The sequence below is a fragment of the Sceloporus occidentalis genome, unplaced genomic scaffold, assembly GCF_023333645.1.
Source record: "Sceloporus occidentalis isolate IW3139 unplaced genomic scaffold, rSceOcc1.0.p SCAF_44, whole genome shotgun sequence".
Classification (NCBI taxonomy): domain Eukaryota; kingdom Metazoa; phylum Chordata; class Lepidosauria; order Squamata; family Phrynosomatidae; genus Sceloporus; species Sceloporus occidentalis.
This window is the reverse complement of record NW_028317024.1, coordinates 6,552,060-6,573,839: the sequence shown is the minus strand read 5'-3', so window position 1 is coordinate 6,573,839 and position 21,780 is coordinate 6,552,060. Positions and strand designations below refer to the sequence as shown.

The window sequence follows — 21,780 nt, the reverse complement described above, 5'->3', positions numbered from 1 at the left end:
CGTAGAGTTCCAGTGGAGCCGAGTCCCAGTCTTCGTCTTCTGGGGCTGCACTCTCCGAGGGGATATGCAGCCCCTTTTTCCCTACCCTGGCAGAAACCTTGGGTGGGCCAGATCTTCTAAGTGGAGGTCCACTGAAGTCTTCAATCCACAACAAACGAAAGTCTTCAAGAGGGAGTGGGGGCCAAAAGGCATGATCCACTACCTCCACCAATACTTGACAGAGTCTTCAGGACTCAGTACCACTGTGACTGTAGGTGACCCAATGGTGCTTTACTCACTACCGAAACCTATAGTCACACGTGCTCTTCACTGACAGAAAAACTGAAAAATACTAGTGCAAATCAAGTGCCAGTGAAGATATCCACAAGCCCCAGCCCAAAGCTGGTAGATTAAAAAATACCCCCTTCATAGGCAGGGGCAAATGAATGGTGGGTATAAAAAATAAATAAGGGATCCGGGTGAATATAGTGTTCTTACCAAGCCATGCACAGTGAGAGAAAAAAAAGCGCTGAGTGCCCCAGCGGATCCATGCCAGGTGACACTATAACAACGGCTCTCTGACGCTGTTCCCAGCCCTAAGACACCAAGCTTTTCCTCTCTTGATCTTAGCCAAAAGGCCGAGAAGCTCTACTTTTTAGATGCCTTGTTCACGGATACCAGGTCAGTTCTGCAGGTATAAATATAGTATACACTAATTGCTACAGGTGTGTTGATCAAAACCTTTTAATGCACTCCATCATTTTGACTATTGCTGGGAAATTGGATTTCCAATCAACATAAAACGATCCAATCAACATAAAAACGCTCCTAGAAGAAGACAAAACCAAGTAAAAACACATTTACATAGCTGCCAGATCACCTAATCCAAACAGCAACATGAAACCAGATTTGCAAAAGATTTACAATCTTCTCATTTTGCCCAAACCCCCCAAAAAAAAAAGGAATAAAAAAACAGTACTGCGCAGTTATTACAATTTTGAGCAGGTGTGTATGAACACAAACATATTAAAATTAAGACTAAAACCTCTAAATAAAGAACAATGCGCGCACCTGGGATGGTTTAAATAGCCTCTGACAATGCATTTGCAGAACTCCCCCAACCCAATAGCCTCTATATACATGGGGAGGAAGTAAAAGGAACAAAAAATACAGACAGAAGGAGCCTGTCATAATGTTGCTTATTTCCCATGATTCCTCAGCAAATATTTGCATGAAATGCCCTGGCTGTTACAGATGTGTTAAAGCTTGGAAGTTATTGAAGTTAATCTGAATACCATAAAAATAGAACAATACAAACAACATAAGTGATGGCTTTCAGGACAAAATTCGATTTTGTCAGACTGTTGCTTTTTAATGTGTTTTAGGTATTTAGGACACAAACTAAGCATCTAATGGTTTAACTATATATATATTTAATAATCACGTTAAACCATAATATTTTTCCAGCTGGGAAATAGAGACAGCGTAAATATAAATATATTAACTTGAACGCTGTGGCATACTGCTGACAGATGTTCCGTGCCCCATAATTTATCTCTATATTCCAGAAGTCTGAGGTAATGCTGGACCCCATTTGTCACAGGGAAATTAGATAATATTTTCTAGGAATTTATTTGCTCCTAAAGTAAATTCATAAGCCAAGGGAAATGAACCCCTTACGTTCTGTAGAAGTTCATTTTGATACCACATTCATTAGAGGTTAATTATCATTAGAAAACACATCAACTATGGAAAATCCCATTAACAGTAAAATGTAAATACGAAGTCTGCATCAGAATTGAGGATGGTCTACTATTAGATTCGCAGTTGGGCCAGTACTCCAATACAGATCAGTCTTTAAACAGGACGTTTAATTAATGTTATAAGGACTCATTATTATGCACTATAATAAACAATAATTAGAATGGATTCCAAGTCATTAACTTTTTTTATTTTCTTAAAACAATTGGATTAGTTTCAGAAGACCATCTCGGCTTCTGGAGTAAGTGACTGTGGTTTGGAGAGAAATATAACAGGAAATGCAAAAAGCGTAGATGACCATCAGTTGATCTGATGCACAGTAAGGCAGTACTCGATGTATAAAAAAATATATGTAAACTGAATAAACATACATCACGTCTTTGTTGACAACAAAACCGTCAACTTACTAGACATATAGTCGGTTATATATGACTTGCTTGCGCCATTTCAGAAGAAATACTTAAGCACATCAGATAGATGGTCTGCTTCGTCGGTTCTATGAGAAACACAACTAGCTATACGTGCTATTCTTTTTTGATCCATTCCAAAATATAGACGGTACCCCTTAAGGTTAACAGTATAAGGTCATGTAATTCAGGTTATAATCTTTTTCTTGTATATCTTTTTCTTGGTAATGAGCTTTAAGATGCAGTGTAAGTATTGGTTTGTCTTAGTCTATTAGTTCTAGTTTTGTCAGACCCTTTGAATGTGTCTATTGTAAGAAGTGCTGTGTAAATTGTTGGTGCTACTAAATAAAAAAACATTTATAATAATAATATTAATAATAATAATAATAATAATGAGTGGATGTGAGATAGCCTCACAAATAGGTGCCCCCTGTCCTTAGTAGGACAAGTTTTTGAGGCTTGTCAAGAATGTAATATGCGCTACAGCCAATCGGGGTCAAGTTCCTTCTCCTTTCTAGCATGATTTTCTTGCCCGCATTCATACAGACAAGTGCAAGCACTTAGCATGTTTATTTTTGAAAGAATTCTTACTTTACAGCATTTTATTTTATTTTTTGCACCGTACTGGATCTATTTATAAAACAAGCAAATCACATTCAATTCACTTACATTGCAAATTAAAAAGGGCTTTGCATAATGCATGTTCAAAATAAGCACAAAAATAGCTTAAATCTTAATGAGTCAGAGATCAACATAAAAGGGAAAAAAAAAATCCCTAAATTCCTATGTGATTAATCTAGCATACTCAAAATTTGGATTTAAAATGCAAGTTGGCACTTACCGATCAGTGACTGAAGTTAAACAAAGCATTAGCGTGTTAAAAAACACCATCAGCTCTTTCTGCAGATGCTGCCTCACAGCTGCTTGTGTATCATCCAAATCCTTTTTGGCTAGGCACTCTTTCTGGACGATTAGATCAAGCAGTGGACTCGGGCTCTAAAATGGAATATTCAAAATAGAAATGATGCTCTATAATTTTCCACTTACAGCCACACTTCAAAATGATGAAGGTCTTTGGACCGACGGGAGCGTTCCTTATACAAATACATACAATTACTGACAGGTAACGGTGAATAAAAGGTGACAATTGTAATTAGCTGCAAGAAATCATAAGACCGATACATCTGCTCAAAGATGTACTTGGCTTCCAGTAACACTTATTAGACTCATTAAAGAGATCCCATGGATCTTGAAAATGCAGCTATCCTAAGTGTGGTTATTGAAATGAAAACTCAGTTTCAAAATAAATCTAAGACGCTGTGCACAGAAAATAGCTCGCCAATTAAAAAAACAAAATTGCCAAATTTTGTGTAACCGCACACTATTTAAGAAGTGTTTAAAACTACATAGATGAGTAAGTGTATGAATGAGGACCCCTCTCTGCGGTATGCAAACATCTGTTAATTCTAACTTTGGTTGGCAAAATTACCTATGCTGTGACCGCTTTTTTATTATGATTATTAATTAGCATTGAGCGTTGGTGCTTTTTCAGATGCCGATAGCAAACACTTTCCTTGATGTTGACTCTATATCACAGCTTCATTTATTTGTGTTTCTTACAACTATTTTGTAAAGGTTTCTTTATTTGTTATCTCTTTTTTCCAGCCTGCTTTGGATCTATTAATGTCTTCAAAAAATTGATCAGTGCTAGAGTAACAGATTTGGCTCATATAAAAAGACAGTGTCCTTTGCGTTGTCAAATCCTGCCATTAAAGATTTATTTTACTATTGACATTTCCTCAATCTTTTTGCTTTTCTGTTATTCTGTTATGTTACTAACAACAATGGAATTACACTGTGATAAGTAGCTGACAAACGATGTAATTATTTTCTCATTACATTATGCGGGTTTCACAGACTAGCAATTCTCAAATTTAAAGTTGACCAGAGACCTCTTAAGAACTTTGTCCAACCACCATTCACTTGTCATTTGTAATAGTCAAAAAAGTAGAGTAAAAAATAATGCGCTACAATGAATGCAAAGCATAATTCTAATTAATGTTCTATGCTATGCACTTATTTTTCTTCCAAAAGACATAAACCATCTGTAAATTCTTGTAATTTTACAGATGATCCGTATGGATCACACTAGGATTTATAAGACAGACAGACAGATATATTTGTTAAAGCCAGGGAGTGATGCGTTGGCCATGGCCATCTGCCTCTGGAGCCTTGGTGCAAGGACAGTGTGCAATGGAGTGGCAATGATCCTTTGAGACCTAGATAAATCAAACTTTTAACCAAAAAGGAGGAATGGTTAAAGGCGTACTCTCTGGTATTTTAAGCAAATAACCCTTAGCAGATCGGTTATGTTATTCTTTCCTGAAGATCCTGAATACTTTCATATTGAGAAACCTTTAAAAAGTTCATATATATGCCTGCAGATCAAATCATCTTTGTTCTTATATATGCGTTTTTATTTTATTTTTTGCACACATTCAATCTTCTGATTACAAAAGAGATGCTAGGCGACACAAAGCTTTGCCTTTCTCTGCAGTGTTTGGCATACCTCTGTGGCAATCAACGGGACAAATGCAGAAGAGCAATGGCCCACTAAGCATAGACAGGATTAACGGTTTGGCGTGCCAGCAATCTAATAATATGGCTTTCTGATTACCATACAATGTCACTCCTGCTGCGGTGCTTGCTTTTTTATTGGGACCTAGAGCATTGTATGAGGCAGCTTCAGTGCTCCCACATGAATAAGACTGGCAGGTGAACAAAATAAATATATACTCTTTACAGCTAAATTATCTTTATCGGCCATGGATGTTAATGCAGCATCATCTGTCAGGAGTGGCTACCGGAATACCCTGAGGTACAGTTCTCACTTGTTTAAGCAGCATCTCCAGCATCCATTGGAGGTCCTGTGAATCTGAGCTTCCTCTCTGTTCTCGCAGAATCTTGTTTAAGAAACTTATCACATCTGCCAGGAGCTTTTCATCTTCGGAACATGCTGGATAAACCAGTAAAAACCTGAAACGCATGGGGGAAAAAAAAAAAAAAAAAAAAAAGAATGTTAACCTTCCATTTGCCTGCAATGGCAAAGCCCCAGCAGTCTATAGCTGCCGCAGTTAACACATTCAATTAAACTGGGCTGCCTTAGTAGCCTACACAGTTTTAGAAGGATATCAGAGTCGCTTACTGCATACAAAGTGGTTACTGAACAACTCAGTTCCTTGAAAATAAAAGTATGAATGGACGGTACAGCAAATAATTAGGGATCCAGCCGGTAAATAATTGTACTTTTGTCCGGATCACTTTTGTACTTTTGTCCTGTTTGAGTAAATTAGCCATGCGTGCGTATTTTATGCCTACCAGAAAGACATCAGAAACATTGCACACAGTCTCACCTGCTTAGTGCAGTATGCCAAGGCAGACACTTCAAGGAAGACATGTTGGAGCCAGTGAGGCAGTTTAAAACCAGTCTGTCATTTAGGAGATAAAAATTCATCCTAGCAACAGCAGAACGAACTTCCCTGTGAGACACAGCGCGAATGATGGCATTCAGGCAATCTTGCAGTCCACTGGCCGAGTGTGTCATCTTCAATGTCAGAACTTCTTCTGGGGATAACTTTAATGAATCTAGAAAACTTGTGCAGAAAACAAAACAAAATTTTTAATTAAAAAAATATGAATCTTTGAGCTACTAACACATCATACAGTTAGTGACACTAACAGAACAAAAACTGTTGATCTGTGCAGATGACAAGCGTTTGGAACAAAATACTCCACATCACATTGTGAAAAGAAAGGTTACATATTTAATATAGAATAACCAAAAGCACTCATTATTTTATACAAACAAGCACATGTTTGGACCAGTGGCCAGTGGAGGGTGTGTTAGAAACTGCCATACAAAGTTGTAAGGGATGAAAAGAGTATTCCAGAAATCCTAATGATTAATCCAAGTGTTTAAACTTGTGAAATCAGGGAACAAACCTAGAAGACTTGTTGACACATTTTTAAAAATTAATAATAAAAAATACTATTGTTTAATGTCACCATTGACCTTTTCAAAAATAGTTTTATTGGACAGGCATACTCTTGTACATTATCTATACATGTTCTGAAACACCTCCATTGGAATCAAGGAGTGTAGCTTCAGGCGATTGCACTTGTGTTAACATCAATGTTCAGTTAGCATACATATAGTTGCCTAATGGGACTGCTATATGCATGTGGAGGAAATGTAATAAACACCATCTGCATACACCAATAAAATGCATATTGGAGACATTTCTTTATGGATTCCAATGTGCTTTTACGGCATGCAATTTATTTTAAAATACGGCTGAAGCAGTCCTTTACGGCAACACCCCTTAAATAGGTTTCCAAGGTACGATAGGAAGACTCCTATGAAAGAGAAAGAAAAATGATGTGGCCTGACTCATAGCAGAGGAACCCAAGGACTTCCTTATTGTGCTCCATGGAGCACCTGAAAGAAAGCAACAAATCTGATGGCGTCTGCTTATCTATGCAGAACCAGATCTCTTTTTATAAGGAAAAGCCTTATCTAAGGTATGCTGCCTGGTGACAAAATAAAATAATATACTTTAAGATGTCACAGCTGGTAAGGACTAAAATGTTTATTTTCTTTTTTTTTTTTGTTTTTCTTTTTAACAGAACATATAAAATTTAAAGAGTGCAGCATATTCATAAGTACCTTTCCTTTTCTTGTTGGTCGCTTGCCATTTTTGACAAAAGGTTATCAACGCCTTGGTACCAAGATAAATTCCATGCCATACGAAGCATATCTGCTACAGACGTTATGGTTAACCATTCCAGAGATAAAGGAGAAGCCATGGTGTAAGGGCTTACTGCATGGTGAGTGCTGACGCTCACTGGAAGGTGAAATCTTAAAAATAAAAATATTAATAAATTATCAACCTTAACCTTAATAACTACTAAATACAAATTTTTTTTATTTATAATACCTAATTAGGCGCGGGGTGGTTAAGATCCTTACGTTATCTGAAACCGCACAGTTTGAGTCACTCAGCAAAATGTTTTCGGGAGTGTCAACGCGGACACCGGTAAACACATTTAAAATCTACAGCCCAAGAAGATCTATCCAGCCCCTGGGGGGATCTCTGATGATACCCCTCACACATGCTGGCTGAAGTATGAGAATGGTGTTACTCGGCACAAGGGATGTTGCTTAAAATAAATTCTAACCTGTAGAGTTAATCCCAAGGCAAATTGACAAAAGAAAATGTACTTGACTTTAAATATTTCTCTCATTTTTAATATATTATTGAAACTAAATGACATATTACACTTATTAAATGCCATGAAATGAAAGCTCTATTTGTCCTTTAAAAAACGCTGAGATTTATGTAGGTACATAACCATGAAAAAGAGAAATTGCGGTTAAAAAGAAATATATATATATATAGCGTGACGGAATCCCCAATATTTATGCCTTAGATGTGTTTTTTGAATGGTATTCACCAGATATGCCATCAATTCTTGCTTTGTTTTGTATATTTTTTGCACTGAACATTTTATTAAAACCGCAAAGAGTTTATAGTCTTTAGGATGTAAAAAATCTCTGGCCAGGAAGGGGTTACATTTCCGGTCAGGATTTTGTTGCCTACGACAACAACAACAACCGATCTAACATTTTAAATAATCTAAAAATGGATTTGAACAAGTTAAATATGAGATTTATTGCTGATGGTACAGTCCCTTTAACTAAAAAAACCGGAAGTGAAACTATCAGACTATGCTAGATTGTTTACTAAAGAGCATATTAGATTAGATTACTAGTGGTTTCATTTAATTAATTACTACATGTTTAACGGACACACAATTGCGTACAAGGCGCTTCCTGTTCTATTAGAAAACACACAAGTTTATTTCTCCACGTACCGTCGGACTACAGTAACAGGTAGACCAAAAGGAGGAGGCGCTGGACCTGAAACGGTTTCTGACCTATAAATCAAACACAAACGATAAAATACAATCTAAAGGGGGAAGAAGAGACAAGATGTATTCGGGGTGTCAAGAAGTACAGAGTGCTACTATTGCTGCACATCTATTTTTCAGTTTCAGAAAGTCCTCAACAGTGAAAAGGCCACAATTAATATTTATGAGACAAACAGTACAAAGAAAATGCATTTTTTTACAAAAAATGCCAATATACAAGAGCAAAAATTAAAATCAGACTCAGTTATGAAAATGACTTGTGATAAGCAAATCTAGCATATAAATATACATACAAATATAAGTATAATACTTACATGTAGTAAATTAGACATCGCACATCTTTACTCATTAAATAGAAAGCTAGCATCTTGTTAGGCGAGACTAGTAAACACATGACAACGTTTTTAAAGAAACACACAGCCAAACTTACCAGGCGCTCAGTTGCGATATCTCATCAAACAGCAATAAACTTAGCAAGGCTGCAGCTTCAATTAGAAGTGAGCTATCTTCTTGCAAAAATAGGGTTACTGAAAAGAGTTACATGATAACATTTCAATTTGCTTCTGTTAGGAGCTAGAAACACAATGACTTGAATTTAATATTTAACTTTTTCTTTTCTGATGGCTACCAGGGATTTTTTATTTTTAATTAAAATGCATGTTTCCTTCTAGAATACTTTAATATCATATTTTTCTTTATTGTTTTTTTCATATATAGAGTGCTATTAGACTTTAGGTTTAACAATAACAGTGAAATTAACAATATACAACTTGGATGGCTGACAGCCCCCCTTTAAAGGGAGAATTAAAAGACCGCAAACACTAACAAATTACAGAGGTATTATAGGAAGAAAGTGTATTGGATGAAAGTAAAAAGCTCCTTAAAACGTGCCTGTTTTTTTTGGAGTTACGAGAAATACTGCAACACAAACCTTAAGGTTTTTAAATTATTCTGTCTCCACTACTGTACTGGGATATAGTCTTAGTCAAGTTATTTCTTTCTAAAAGGTGCCTCTGAGGTCAAACACACACATATACACACACTATGTATATATATATTTGGAAGGCTAGAAGACTAGAGAATACATTTAAAGCTACAGCCACGCTAATTTATCTTAAATTAAATTACTATTTAATTGAGGTAGATTAATATTGTTATTCTTGGCAAATTCGTGTTGCAAATTTGAGAACATACAAAATATAATCAAGGACTATGGTTTTTATAGAATTTCCAGTATATATATATATATATATATATATGTATATTTGGGTTTTTAGAATTTGTGGAAAGGAAATTAGTAGGTGTAAAAAAAAAAAAAAATCAATGGGATTGTTAACTATTTTATCAGAATTCTAATTTCGAAAGCGAAATACAGCTTTGCTTGTGGTTTTTCACTTTTAAACAGCATGAAACCACTACTAATAATAGTATGACAAAACAAGCGAGAATTTATTTTTCACTGGGGACAAAGAAAAAAATACCCTTACCTCTAAACAATGCAAGAAGGAAACATGGATCTTGTGCCAGTGATAGGCGCAGTACAGGATCGGCATAAATCATTTTCCGCAAGAGCGTTATACATGGCAGAACAACACACTCAAAAACCTGAAATAAAAGGCACATCATTTGAAAATGTATGTCTGAAAAGACATGAACTGACCTATTTTAGCATATAAATTTAGCATATAAATGTATGATTTAGGCATAATATAAGATCTAACATGTAAGTCTGCAAGGTGTGTTAATAACATATGAATTGCATTCAATCCCATGTGTTTTACATAGCAGAAAAAGACCATAAAACTGACTAAAAAAAAAAAAAAAAAGGTATTAGAGCTCAACATCCTTCTTCTTTGTTTGGATTTTCCTGGCAATCTGTCCACAGGCTTTGGTTGTATTTCTTCCGAGAGCTTCTATGGAACTTTTCATAAAGAAAAAAGTTATTTCTCACAAACAGTGCAACAGGTTTGCAGGGTTTAAAGGGATTGTCATTCCAAGCAGGAATCCAACATTTAACTGCTGCAGTCAAAAGTTACGGGCAAAGAAAAAATTCAGAACTCAATAGAACTTCCGTTCCAAAAATAAGTAATAAAAGCTCTGCTGTGCTTTCAATAATAACCAAACTTGTGCACTAACCTTGCCGTCTTTGTGCACACATTTCTGTAAAATATTAACACTTTTCTCAGCAACTCCCATGTTTTTTAAAATGGGGTGCATCTGGAGATCTGCAAAGTAGAATTGAAAACACAAGTTATAGACAGGATGTTGTTTACAAGTATTTATTCTACAAATGTCTTTGACGTAAAAACATGGTGATATTGTCCTATAAATGTATAATTACTACTGAATTTGTTCATTTCAGGACATTTTTTTAAAATGTATTAATTTCATTATATCTGGCAAACAAAGGAAAAGCTTTTATGCTGATGTTCCCAGCTTCTACACGAGACATAGGATTTGCGTCAAAGTACCACCGCAGTAGACTAGGCTTTGTTCTGGCCTAAGCAGATTTCACTAGGAGCCAATATCACTTGAAATCTGCCTAGGTAAACTACACAGTTCTGCGCAGACCCCATTGTATCCTTTGTGAGAGCTAGCAATGAGAAAAAGGAAAAGAAAAAAAAACAAAAAAAACGCACACACACTTTTCTTAACCAGCTACTTTACCTTGTGCAATAACCGCCAGCTGTTCAGCGGCAGATTTTTGAAGACTCATGTCCACTTTTTCTGACTTAAATATCTCAGCCACTTTTGTGACAGTTTCAGCCTACAAAAGTAATATACAGATTATAAAACTGCAGTTTTTATGAAGAAATTATATACTTCCACAACTATTACGTAATGCTTACAGGTATGTGTCATAAAGGATAATAGCCTGGTCGGGATCTAACTTACTGATATTTTTTTCCAGGCTAACAAATACTTTGGTACCGACGGTTAGTTCAAGAAAATTAAAGTATAGTTAGTGCTTTTTATTTATCAATCGGTGGAAGTGTTTGGAAGGAATAGCTGTGGCTATCTGTGGCTAGTATTTAAATTAGTTTCCCATTTCATAATGATCTCCATTCTTCTCACCTCTGACAAAGTCTATGAGACTCAATAAGCTTGTTAAAGCTATACTAATGGACTGGAAGGAACAACTTAAGGGAGGCGTAATCATGCACATTACGAGAAAAATAAAGTTAAAAGCGCTACTTCCACGGAACAGACATAAGGTTTTAATACGTGTGTCTATATTATTGTATGTACGGATAAGTCTCATGTAGCGTCCAATGCTTTTTTTGCAGATTTTGATTTACATTGACTGACATTTGTTTTTCTTGGATTATAAACATTAAAATAACTAGAGTTAACTGCAATATTTTTGATAAACATTCTAAGAGCAGACATTTTTGCTTTAAAATCAAAATGTCATTTAAAATTTTAGGTAGAGAATTTCACATAAACACCACATCTGACACCTTAAGATTTAACAATATCTTAACCTTAAATATGGATTTCCCACTGTCATCCAGTTTTAAATCTAATGGTCGTTCCAAGATATAGAGGCTGACAGCCTTAGACAGGATACTGCCTTGTAGTTCAGGACGCTTGACGTTGGATTCTTCTTCATTCATTAGATGGATTGATAACCACTTGATGGCCAATGAGCGTAACCTACAAAAATTGGGTGATAAAAACAAGATTAAAAAAACACAAACATAAATAACACGGTGATTTACTAGTATTTGATCAAGGTACTGTCTAAAAAAACGGAGATTAAATTGTTCTGGCCATGCTGTACAATGCACTTGGGAAACAAGGACAAGGACATTTCATGCAAATCTGAAAGTGTTTTTTGCTATGTTGTCATTTTTAACATTAAAAAGGGACACTCAAGCCATTATATGCTCTTTAATGCATATAGTAACTGTGTGGTCCCTTCGATTTTTTGTGATGCAATTCTGCAGAACCCCTATATGTGTCTGCCTCTCTCCCCACCCCCAACTATATGCCATACAGAAAATGTGTTCAGCCAAACACTACACCATGCATGCGATATTCAACCCTTCAGTAAGCTCCACTGGTGCTTCAGCTGTTCAGACCCCCGGCGGAAAGCTCTTCAAGCGAATAAAAAATGTAAACAATATAAAATATACCATTCAGCCCAACAAAAGGTATCCACTTACGCATTTTTTTTGGCAAACATTAGTCGCAGAGCTGCCCTAAGCCTAGTTGTTTTGGGGGTGACTCCTTCTCCATTTTGAGATGTTTCACATAATGACAGGATAGATGAGCCCAGCGCGTCTTCTGTGTCAGCAAAGCCCTAAAGGGGGGAAATTACACATAAGTGGGTACTGTGTTGTTTTGCCCTATTGTAAGGGAAATCATATTTTATGCAGGATCTGGTTGGAGCCAGGGACAGGTACATTTAAAAAAGTGATTTTGGGAAACGGATCCTGGTGATTTGTCCATTTTTGGTTATCATGAGCTTGTACGGCAAAAACCATAAACATATTCTACAGTATTATGGGGGAAAATGTAGGTTGAGATGCATATGTGCTAAAATTTGGATATCAAAGAAAATGATTTGCAACAGAAATATTTATACATACAACATATCAGCAAAATATACCTGTAAAACTGATAACACAGGGTACAGAGCATCAAGAAACTTGTTCCAAGTTGGTGCTGTCATCACAAGGCGGCCTTGAAGTAAAAAGGTCAATATAGACTTAGCAGTTGAAGATATCTGTAAAGCATAAGAATTAAAACATATCAACACTTTCAGTTATATACTGGTTCATCCAAGAATATTAGAAACATGCAGATAGCAGCAATACATTTAAAAATATATTTCTTCTATAAGTTTAAATTGAGAGATTTCAACTGAAAGTGAAATCCCCATTTAATAAATACATATGTGAAATCAGCCATTAAAGTGTTGGGGTTTTTTTGAAAATTATAAAACATACAGAAATGTGAGTGAAAAAAAAATTGCACTAAAAGTAGTAAAAACTACTGACACCTATTTAAAAAATAGAAGCTCCAGTGTAAAAATAGAACCGCAATATAATGAACTTATACATTTTTGTTGGTATACACTACACAATTATTACTATTTAAAAAAAATAATCAAGCAGTGCCTTTGACAGTGGATCATAAAACAGATGACAATATGCATGACAAATGTTCATGTCAGAGCCTTCTAGGAAGTTGGGTGTTCATGCGAACAAAAAAAGCATACAAGTGTATCAGTAAAATAACAATACCTCAACGTTGGAATCTTGAAGGCCAAATGTGCATATTTCATACAGTACGTTTGGTTGAAGTAAAAAATGCACACCATGGCAGATTGAGGAAACAGTTTTGGTAGCATTTTCAATTCCAAGGGAATCCTGTAAGTTATTAAGAGTTACTACAGTATTATTTTCAAATGGATTGTATTAAATAATGAATTTGAAGCGTATTTTAAGAACAAATCAAACACTACCCAACACACAGTAGACAAATTTAAGGAGGTTAAAAAAGGCTGAGCTAAAAATAACTAAAATATGATAACCAATAATTTGAAATAAGCTGGTATAGTGAGAAACTCTTCAAAAGTGCATATAAAAACTCCCCTACAAATAAATATGCAATAGTGGCACTGGCTGAGGAAGCCATGGACTGACGAAACGCATCCCAGTGAGCCTATTTGAGCACTTTATTATAATAAATTTTACTAAATGATTAAATGGTTTTTTTTTACTCATTTGAAGTATTTAATAAATTGTTTAAAACTTTTAATTATATACACTATCTTGAGTGATTATTCTCCAAAAAGGGGCTTGGGACACGGCCTTAAGAGAGTGTCCAACGTATGCTTTATGAACCTAAATTTTTAATTTGGCTCTGAATATGGTGAGCAGGCTGTGTATGGGTTTTACAATTTTTTTTTGATGCAGTAATGTATTTTGCACTATGATGTTTCTCTTCGCTTTATATATTCCATGTGGTATTTGCATTTGAGAGACGCCAATTGAGACCGCTGAACAACCCGTACACGCTGAAATGTAAGTTTTTTTTAATTTATTTTATCTTGTGGATTCCATATCATATAAAGCGATAATCCTATTGCTCGACTACCCAACACATTGCTTTAGTAACACTCAAAGCAACATGAAACACACAGACTTCACTGAGGGGAGACAGTGAAGCCAAGTTGAGGGTTTACCGACTTACGTGTATTATAAAAGGTCCTGCAAAAAGACACATTAATACAAAGCCAGATCAACCCAACTGCACCAAGGGTTAAAGGGCTTCATCTCAGTGGAATGTACCTGTAACTTTATTCTAATTTTATTGCTGTGCTTCGTTTGTATGAAAAGGGGCATGACAATTTCTTTGAAAGGAGAACAATGTAAACTTTATGCTAAATGTTGTGTTACTCAAAAAAGATGCAGTAAGAATAGTTGCCAATGGCATGGTTGTTGCAGATGATCTTGTTACCATAGTGGGTCAGTCTAACAAGTATTTGAATGAAGAGCCAGTGCACATTTCCACCATGGTCGACGCAGGAGAAATGTTTTTTTGCCCAGAGCCACCCTGGAGACATAAGGATAGACAGAGCAATACAGGATTTCGCATTCTCACCTTTACAATTTCAAGACAACATGTATAAGCTTCAGCTTTAATTGCAGACACCCAGTGGGACAACAGGCGAAGTAGTACTTTTTGGCTTTCCTCCAGGAGTACAGGACCACTCTGTGCAGATTTATATCTGTTCATAAAAGAACACAATTCTTAATGATTAAAAGAAAACAGACCTTTAGGAAAGTTTATATTTTTAGTTTAACTTAAAAAAAAAAAAATAGGAGATCACGCATAGAAACAAAAATAGCTAAATGATTGAAAAAGGATTAGTAAATTAAAGAAAGAAACTAGACATAGGAAAAACCAGTGCTGTATAAAACTTGCAAAAAAAACAGTTTTTATTCTATTTATTGGTATTGGCTGACCTCTGGTGGCTTTAAGTGCAATGCAGCATTCTTTGGTATAGAATGCTTTCATACAAATGATTTCAGTACTAAAGTCATATAAACAAAGTGTCAATCAGATACACACAATCACAAAATATATTTCATTTTGGGCCAATTAATGCAAACCTTATGTTACGTAGAGCCAGGCAACATTATAACAAAATTACTTACATGTCTGAGCAAATGCCGATGAATTTTCGAACAAAAGGGAAGTGTTTATGGTATGGGAGGCTTGTGAGGGCTTTCTCTGCAAGTTCCACCAGTTCTAAAAAGTCTTTTGCTCCCTTAAATAAGGGGAAAAAATTGTATATACATACATTAACATACACACACATCATAACAATAAGGAAATTCATAGTTTAAAGTACATTATCAAACCGGGCCAGTCCTAGACCAAATATCACCCTATGCAACAACACTCTTCTGGGAGTAGGGGCCCAGGTTTCTTCTTCTCTCTCCGTAAGAAGACAGGAGAATTCACAGCCTGAAGCTTAAAGCCTGAATATAAGTAGATCACGCCTACCAGGATCAACACCTTAACATTAATTTGTTAGGCTAAATAATGGCAGTCTTTGATAGAAAGAGAGGACAGTCAATTGCTATTCCGTTCTTGAATGACAACTACCTTTGACCATCAGAGACAATTAAGGCAACTGCAGGAGGACTATTAGAATTAGAGTGCCGTTCCTACCGTTCTATAGTTTTTTGCTCAGATTTTGATCTTGAAAATATAATTACACAAGAAATATATATATACTGTATATATATTTGGGCAAATACGGTAAATGTAGACAGAACAAGTCTTACTGTAGAAATATTACAGAATTGTACGCACGCAAAACTATAGTCTGTGCCAAATTGAGATTCTGTGAAATGTTTGAGTTTTCATACAAAAAAAGTTGCGCTTATGTTAAAAACATGCCTTGGTATGGATTGTGTGTGTTTGGGAGCAGGAGTTGATTTCAATTTGGAACACAAATAAGGAGCATGTTTCCCAAAGCCAGAGTGGCTGCCAGTTTTGGTCCAACATGTAGAAGTATTGACTGTTGTGGGATTTGACAGGGGACAAAAGGCGCCACAGAGGAAGAAGAATCAACCTTGAAACTTGTCAATCAAGAGCCAGAAGATTGAAACTTTATGACAGGGCTATTCAACTGAACCCACAATTAATAGATCACTATGAGTGGCTGCTTTCCCGAAGCCATTGTACAATGTTATTTTATTTTTATGTTTATTATGTCTTTTAACAGTATGTATTTTATAGGCACCTACAGATCTGCTTTTGCCGTATGGATTCTAACAGATCACTGTACCACGGAGGAAAAATATAATTAAGTTACATTGTAAGCTCATTTGAGCAGGGCCCTTCTCACCGGTTTCTGTAAGCCAGATTGTTATGTTATATACCGTATTGGCTCGGATATAGGCTGCCCCCGTATATAGGCCGCACCCTAAAAGTGTGGTGCTTTTTAAAAAAAACAAAAAACATGCTGCCACTCTGTCCCCCTCCCTGAGATATGCTACCACTGTCCTCCCCCCCCCCGAGATATGCTGCCACTGTCCTCCTCCCCCCGAGATATGCTGCCACTATCCTCCTCCCCCCCGAGATATGCTACCACTGTCCTCCCCCCCCCCAAGATATGCTGCCACTGTCCTCCCCCCCCCCCCCCGAGATATGCTGCCACTGTCCTCCCCCCCCCGAGATATGCTGCCACTGTCCTCCTCTGCCCCCCCTGGATGTGCCGGCACCGGAAGTTGTATACGCCTATTGCGTAGATGTCCCCTGCAAGACACCCGGGAGTCTGCTCCAGTAAATCGGGGGGGGGCAGAGGTAAAACGCATCATGCGGACGGTCCGCACGATGCGCTTAGACAACCTCCCGTGCTGGCACCCCCCCCCCATGGGAAGTGCTGGCAGGGGAGGCTGTCTGAGCGTATCGGGGAGTAGGATGCAGGTCCCCTGCACCGCTGCGGGGGATCTGTATCCTAACCCCGCTGCCTGCCCGGCGCCCGGGACTACATGTCCCGGGCGTCGGGCGCTAGACCCCGAATATAGGCCGCACCCCCACTTTAAAGACTTAAAGTGGGGGAAAAAAGTGCGGCCTATATTCGAGCCAATACGGTATACTACTTGTTATGTCCTGTCTAACCATTGTACAGCGCTACGGAATAGGATGGCACTATATTAAGCAATTTCTAATAATTAGAAAATGTATTTATTACCTGATATTTAAACATACTAGCTAATTACTTATGTGTCTGTTAATGTTAAGAAGACACAAAATGATGATGCAAACACACAAAAAAAAAAAATATGTCTGCATTCATATGCAGCCTTGTGCATAACGTTTGTAACTGGTCTCAAGAACATTCTCTAAAACTAGATTAATTTTAAGTAAATTAAATAAATAAAATGAGAAGTTACAGCTGTAAAATAACACAAACCTCTTTGCTAAAACAAGACATAAAGGTGGTTGTACATTCAATTGAATAGGCCACCTCCGAGGCTTGTTTATAAACGCCATAGTCTTCAGAATTTAGCTGCTCCATAAAAGCTGTTACAGATTCATGAACGCTGGGATATGCAATGCGGAAAGGCAGGTCGAGGGATATGAGAAACAAGGCATTCATCAAGCTCTCTGGCAGAACATCATTTGCCTTAAGATAGAAAGAGGAGAACAAATGTAAAAACGACACACACAATTCTTTTCAAAAGTCCAGAGGAGGACATCAGCTGTATCAATGCTAATCCCAGATTAAGTAGAAAGCCAGTTACGTCTACAGTAACAAGATGTAAATATTTCATTGAGAGACACTGTATTTAAATATTTCATCGAGACACAAAAGATTGAAAATCTCGCCTTCAGTGTGCCCAGTGCAGTTCCCTAAAGGACCAATTTGGAGACGCTTGTTCAGTAAGGTTTTCTGTCTCCTACCGAATAGTGCCTGTGCTGATTATAATTCTTTGCCATACCATAAAGTCTTCAGGAATCATACTCACTAAAGGGAGTCACTTTTGTGACTTAAATGTGCTTAGCACAGCACGTATTTTCAATGACTAGGAATATAAGCAGAATTCTAACCAATCCACTCTGCCCTCATTATTTCTACATTACTGGAGTGAGGCCGTTTCCTTTTAAATCAGGAGGGTTTTTTTTGTCCTTTTAATATTTGCTCTCCAAAACTAGATGATACGTTAATCCTTTTTCTGTATACATTAACCCCAAGTATTGAAGCAGATAAATCAGTCAAAGCAAATGTATTAACATAAAATGTGTCATATCCTATACCGATATGTATATGTAGCAGATGTGGCTAGAGATGGATTTGAGGACCATCAAGCAGAAACAGTTAAAGGCACTTCAGTACTTGCAAGATCTCCTGCTGTTGATGTTGCCTATTCCCCATGACAAGATAAAAGTACAAACTAAACACAAGCTTACTGCATAGACATCAAAAGCAGGCAGAGGGCAGTATATCCCTGCGTACAATAAGCATTTGATGTTATGAACCAACAAATACAGGCTTCCTTTTAAAAATCAACAAACCAATATATAGGTTGTACCATGGTGCCCTATATTTTGCATAATTACTGAGCTTGAGCAAATATCTAAAAATAAATTTAGTAGATGTTTTTCCACAAACATAAATACAGTTCTAATAAGGGTAGAAACAACATTCTCAAGTTAAATCTAAGTGCAAATTAAATTAAAATGGATTTATAAAACCTACTAATGGTTTGTGCCCATCCCCCAACACACACCTTAGAAAGGCTTTTAACTATGAAGAATAATCATGCTCCTGATAACCGGATGTCGAGATGCTTGTTCTCCCATTATATAAATAAAATGGGTTTGTAATATATATATTATACATACACACTAACATATAAACATACAATAGGGGACATTCAAAAAGCTCTTTCTGTAGAAGTTCATTGGGACAGGTGTAAAAAATTCTGTAAAGTAAGAATGCATATGAAAAAGATAGACACGTTAATAGTTTAGCATTTAACAAAATGCAAAGTGAGGGAACAGAAGAAAAATCTAAATCAAATCAGTATTTGGTGTGACAGCCCTTTGGCTTCAAAACAGCATCAGTTTTGCACAAAGTCAGATATTTTGTAAACATATCGTTTGGTGTATGATTAAACAATTAGACCAAAAAGGTGGTAATGATCATAAATAAAAATGTAGGTTTTAACACAATCGTTAACGAAAACATGTTTTAGCAGTGTAGGAGGAATAAAACTTGGTGAGTAACTCACTAACAAGGAAAAGTTGCTGAAGACAGTTTCATGCCATACACCATGGCAAGACTGAGCGCAGCAACAAGACACAGGGTAGTTATACTGTGTCGGCAAGGTCTCTCCCAGGCAGACATTTCAAGGCAGAAAGGGGTTTCCAGATGTTCTGTTCAAGAAGTGGTGGACCATGAAAACTTAATGCAGCAGATAAAAAACACATCATGTCACTTTCTTCAGCAATTGGAAGATTTCCAGAAGGGCCATCAGCTAGAATTCTGGTCAGAAGAGGTCTTCATGGAAAACTTGGGTCAAAAAGCCAAACCTCTGACGAGTAAACAAGGCCAGGCGACTCAACTATTCATGAAAACAAAGGAACTGGGGTGCAGAAAAATGGCAGCAGGTGATGAGTTGAAATATTTTGGCTGTAGGAGAAGGCAGTTTGTTCACCAAAAGGCTGGAGAGCGCTACATGAATAACTGTCTGCTGGCAACAGTGAAGGATGGTGGAGGCTCCTTGCAAGTTTGGGGCTGCATTTCAACAAATTGAATTTTGGTCAGAATTAATGGTCTCCTCAATACTGAGAAGTACAGGCAAATATTTATCCATCAAGGAAGTGATGGTATAGTCCCTACAGAGCTTTGATCTTAACATCACTGAGTCTGCCTGGAATTACATGGAGAGAAAAGTAACCAAGGCTGCCTAAATTCCCAGAACTGCGGTTAATTATCCAAGATTTTTGGAATAATCTACCAAGTTCCTCAAATAAACCGTGTGCAAGTGTACCTCGAAGAACTGATGCGGTTTTGAAGGCAAAAGTTGGTCGCACCAAATATCGATTGTATTTAGATTTTTCTTTGTGTTGCATTTTGTTAAATGATAAAGTAAACTATTAACATGTCTTTTTTACTTACTGCATATTTTTCACAAAACAGCAACCTAAAAAAACAGGATGCATCTAAATATATATCACCAGTAGTAAGAAAAAAAACCCTATACAAAAAAACACTTACTCCTTGTGATATAATGACTGCACAATATTTTGTGTCCTCTTATTTTTAGGATGTTATTGTGTGTTTATTTTATTCATCAAAAAACAAGTCCGCAAACACATTTTGAATTGTATGATCAGATTTGGGTCACAGTCATGTTAAATCGTGTAGCAAAGTTAGATATATTAAGCACAAGGAACATTTGATAAAAGAACTAGTGTCATCTGTGCTAATACCAGAACGTCTTTAATAACTCCACGCAGATTGAGGAGAAATTTACTGTGAAGGCACAAATACATTGCTATTTGGAGAGCCGTTACACAATGTTTTCTACCATACCGACAAATCATAAGAGGTAATTTAGAGAAGAATGTTGTGACACATAACAATTTCCCAGAAGCAAACTAAAGCCTAAAGTGGCCCACACTGCTTCTCCAGTTTTAATGTGCAGCTGAGAGATGAACACTGTTGCAGCCACCATGGGATATTAATATTAACTAAAACAATGTTGAGAAAGACGCCTAAAAGGTTTCCACTTCTCTGGACTGTTCTTCATCTCTTACCTTTTCCACAGGGAGAAGCGTTTGCAGAAGTCGCATTGTAAAAAGAGAGATGCTGATAAAGGCCATTCTGTGGTTCACAAGAGAAGGCTCTGTCAGCTCAGAACCACTTTTATTCTTATGATACAATATTGCTTCCCCAAGTGTATCCAAGGAAAAACGGAGTTTGCATCTCTGAAAGATGGAGAACACATGGGGGGGGGGGTTATCACATTACTGAAATAGGTTTAAATCACATACAATGCTTAAATGTTTAATAGGCCCTGCATGTTCAAAGACAGCAATCTAACAAAATCATTTGTAATCAAGTTTTTATTTGGAAGCTGCGTTGCCCATGCATAACCTTTAGGGCGGAAATGAGAAATAAAGGTGTTATTGACATTGCTGTTTTGTTTGTCTTTCCTGGTTTCCGTGACAACTTGTGCTCCTCGATATGCCTTTAATAACACCGAGAACAAATAAGTGCTTTCTGTGCATCTTCCGATTGTACATTTAATCTGGAAATCGGTAGCCAATATTAGAATTTAATTGATGGTCAGCTAACCCAGAGCCTTGCTTCTGACTAAACTAATTACTTCTAGGACACAGCAAATACAACCTTAAGAAAAATATGTATGTCGACAGAATGCTCTCGTACACATAAAAAAAGCAAAATGCAATGTTATTTTCTTACCAGTTCTTGTCCTATAAGACTTGTATCTTCCCAAACGTGCTCTGATATGGCATCATTAAGCAGTGCCACGCTTTCACTAAGCAGTTCAACAACACGCGTAATCAGTTTCCTTTTATCTGTAAATATTTTTGAGCGCACAAATCATTTAAACAAAGAAATCGTGTTCCTAAGTAA

The 21,780-nt window shown here is 36.7% G+C and overlaps 1 protein-coding gene across 1 annotated transcript in view; it reads right to left on the bottom strand.

The window, feature by feature from the left end:
- LOC149289628 (rotatin-like) overlaps positions 1–21,780 on the bottom strand; it is a 68,063-nt gene that overhangs the window by 36,018 nt on the left and 10,265 nt on the right. The window contains exons 8-25 of the mRNA XM_089490429.1: positions 21,607–21,722; positions 20,937–21,107; positions 17,584–17,796; positions 15,311–15,423; positions 14,754–14,880; positions 13,391–13,516; positions 12,754–12,870; positions 12,308–12,444; positions 11,624–11,795; positions 10,806–10,905; positions 10,275–10,363; positions 9,626–9,743; positions 8,569–8,665; positions 8,082–8,144; positions 6,874–7,065; positions 5,561–5,800; positions 5,039–5,183; positions 2,989–3,143 (exon numbers count right to left, since the gene is read on the bottom strand). Of these exons, the coding sequence (XP_089346555.1) occupies positions 2,989–3,143; positions 5,039–5,183; positions 5,561–5,800; positions 6,874–7,065; positions 8,082–8,144; positions 8,569–8,665; positions 9,626–9,743; positions 10,275–10,363; positions 10,806–10,905; positions 11,624–11,795; positions 12,308–12,444; positions 12,754–12,870; positions 13,391–13,516; positions 14,754–14,880; positions 15,311–15,423; positions 17,584–17,796; positions 20,937–21,107; positions 21,607–21,722 (2,491 nt within the window). The remainder of the gene's footprint in view (positions 1–2,988; positions 3,144–5,038; positions 5,184–5,560; positions 5,801–6,873; positions 7,066–8,081; positions 8,145–8,568; positions 8,666–9,625; positions 9,744–10,274; positions 10,364–10,805; positions 10,906–11,623; positions 11,796–12,307; positions 12,445–12,753; positions 12,871–13,390; positions 13,517–14,753; positions 14,881–15,310; positions 15,424–17,583; positions 17,797–20,936; positions 21,108–21,606; positions 21,723–21,780) is intronic.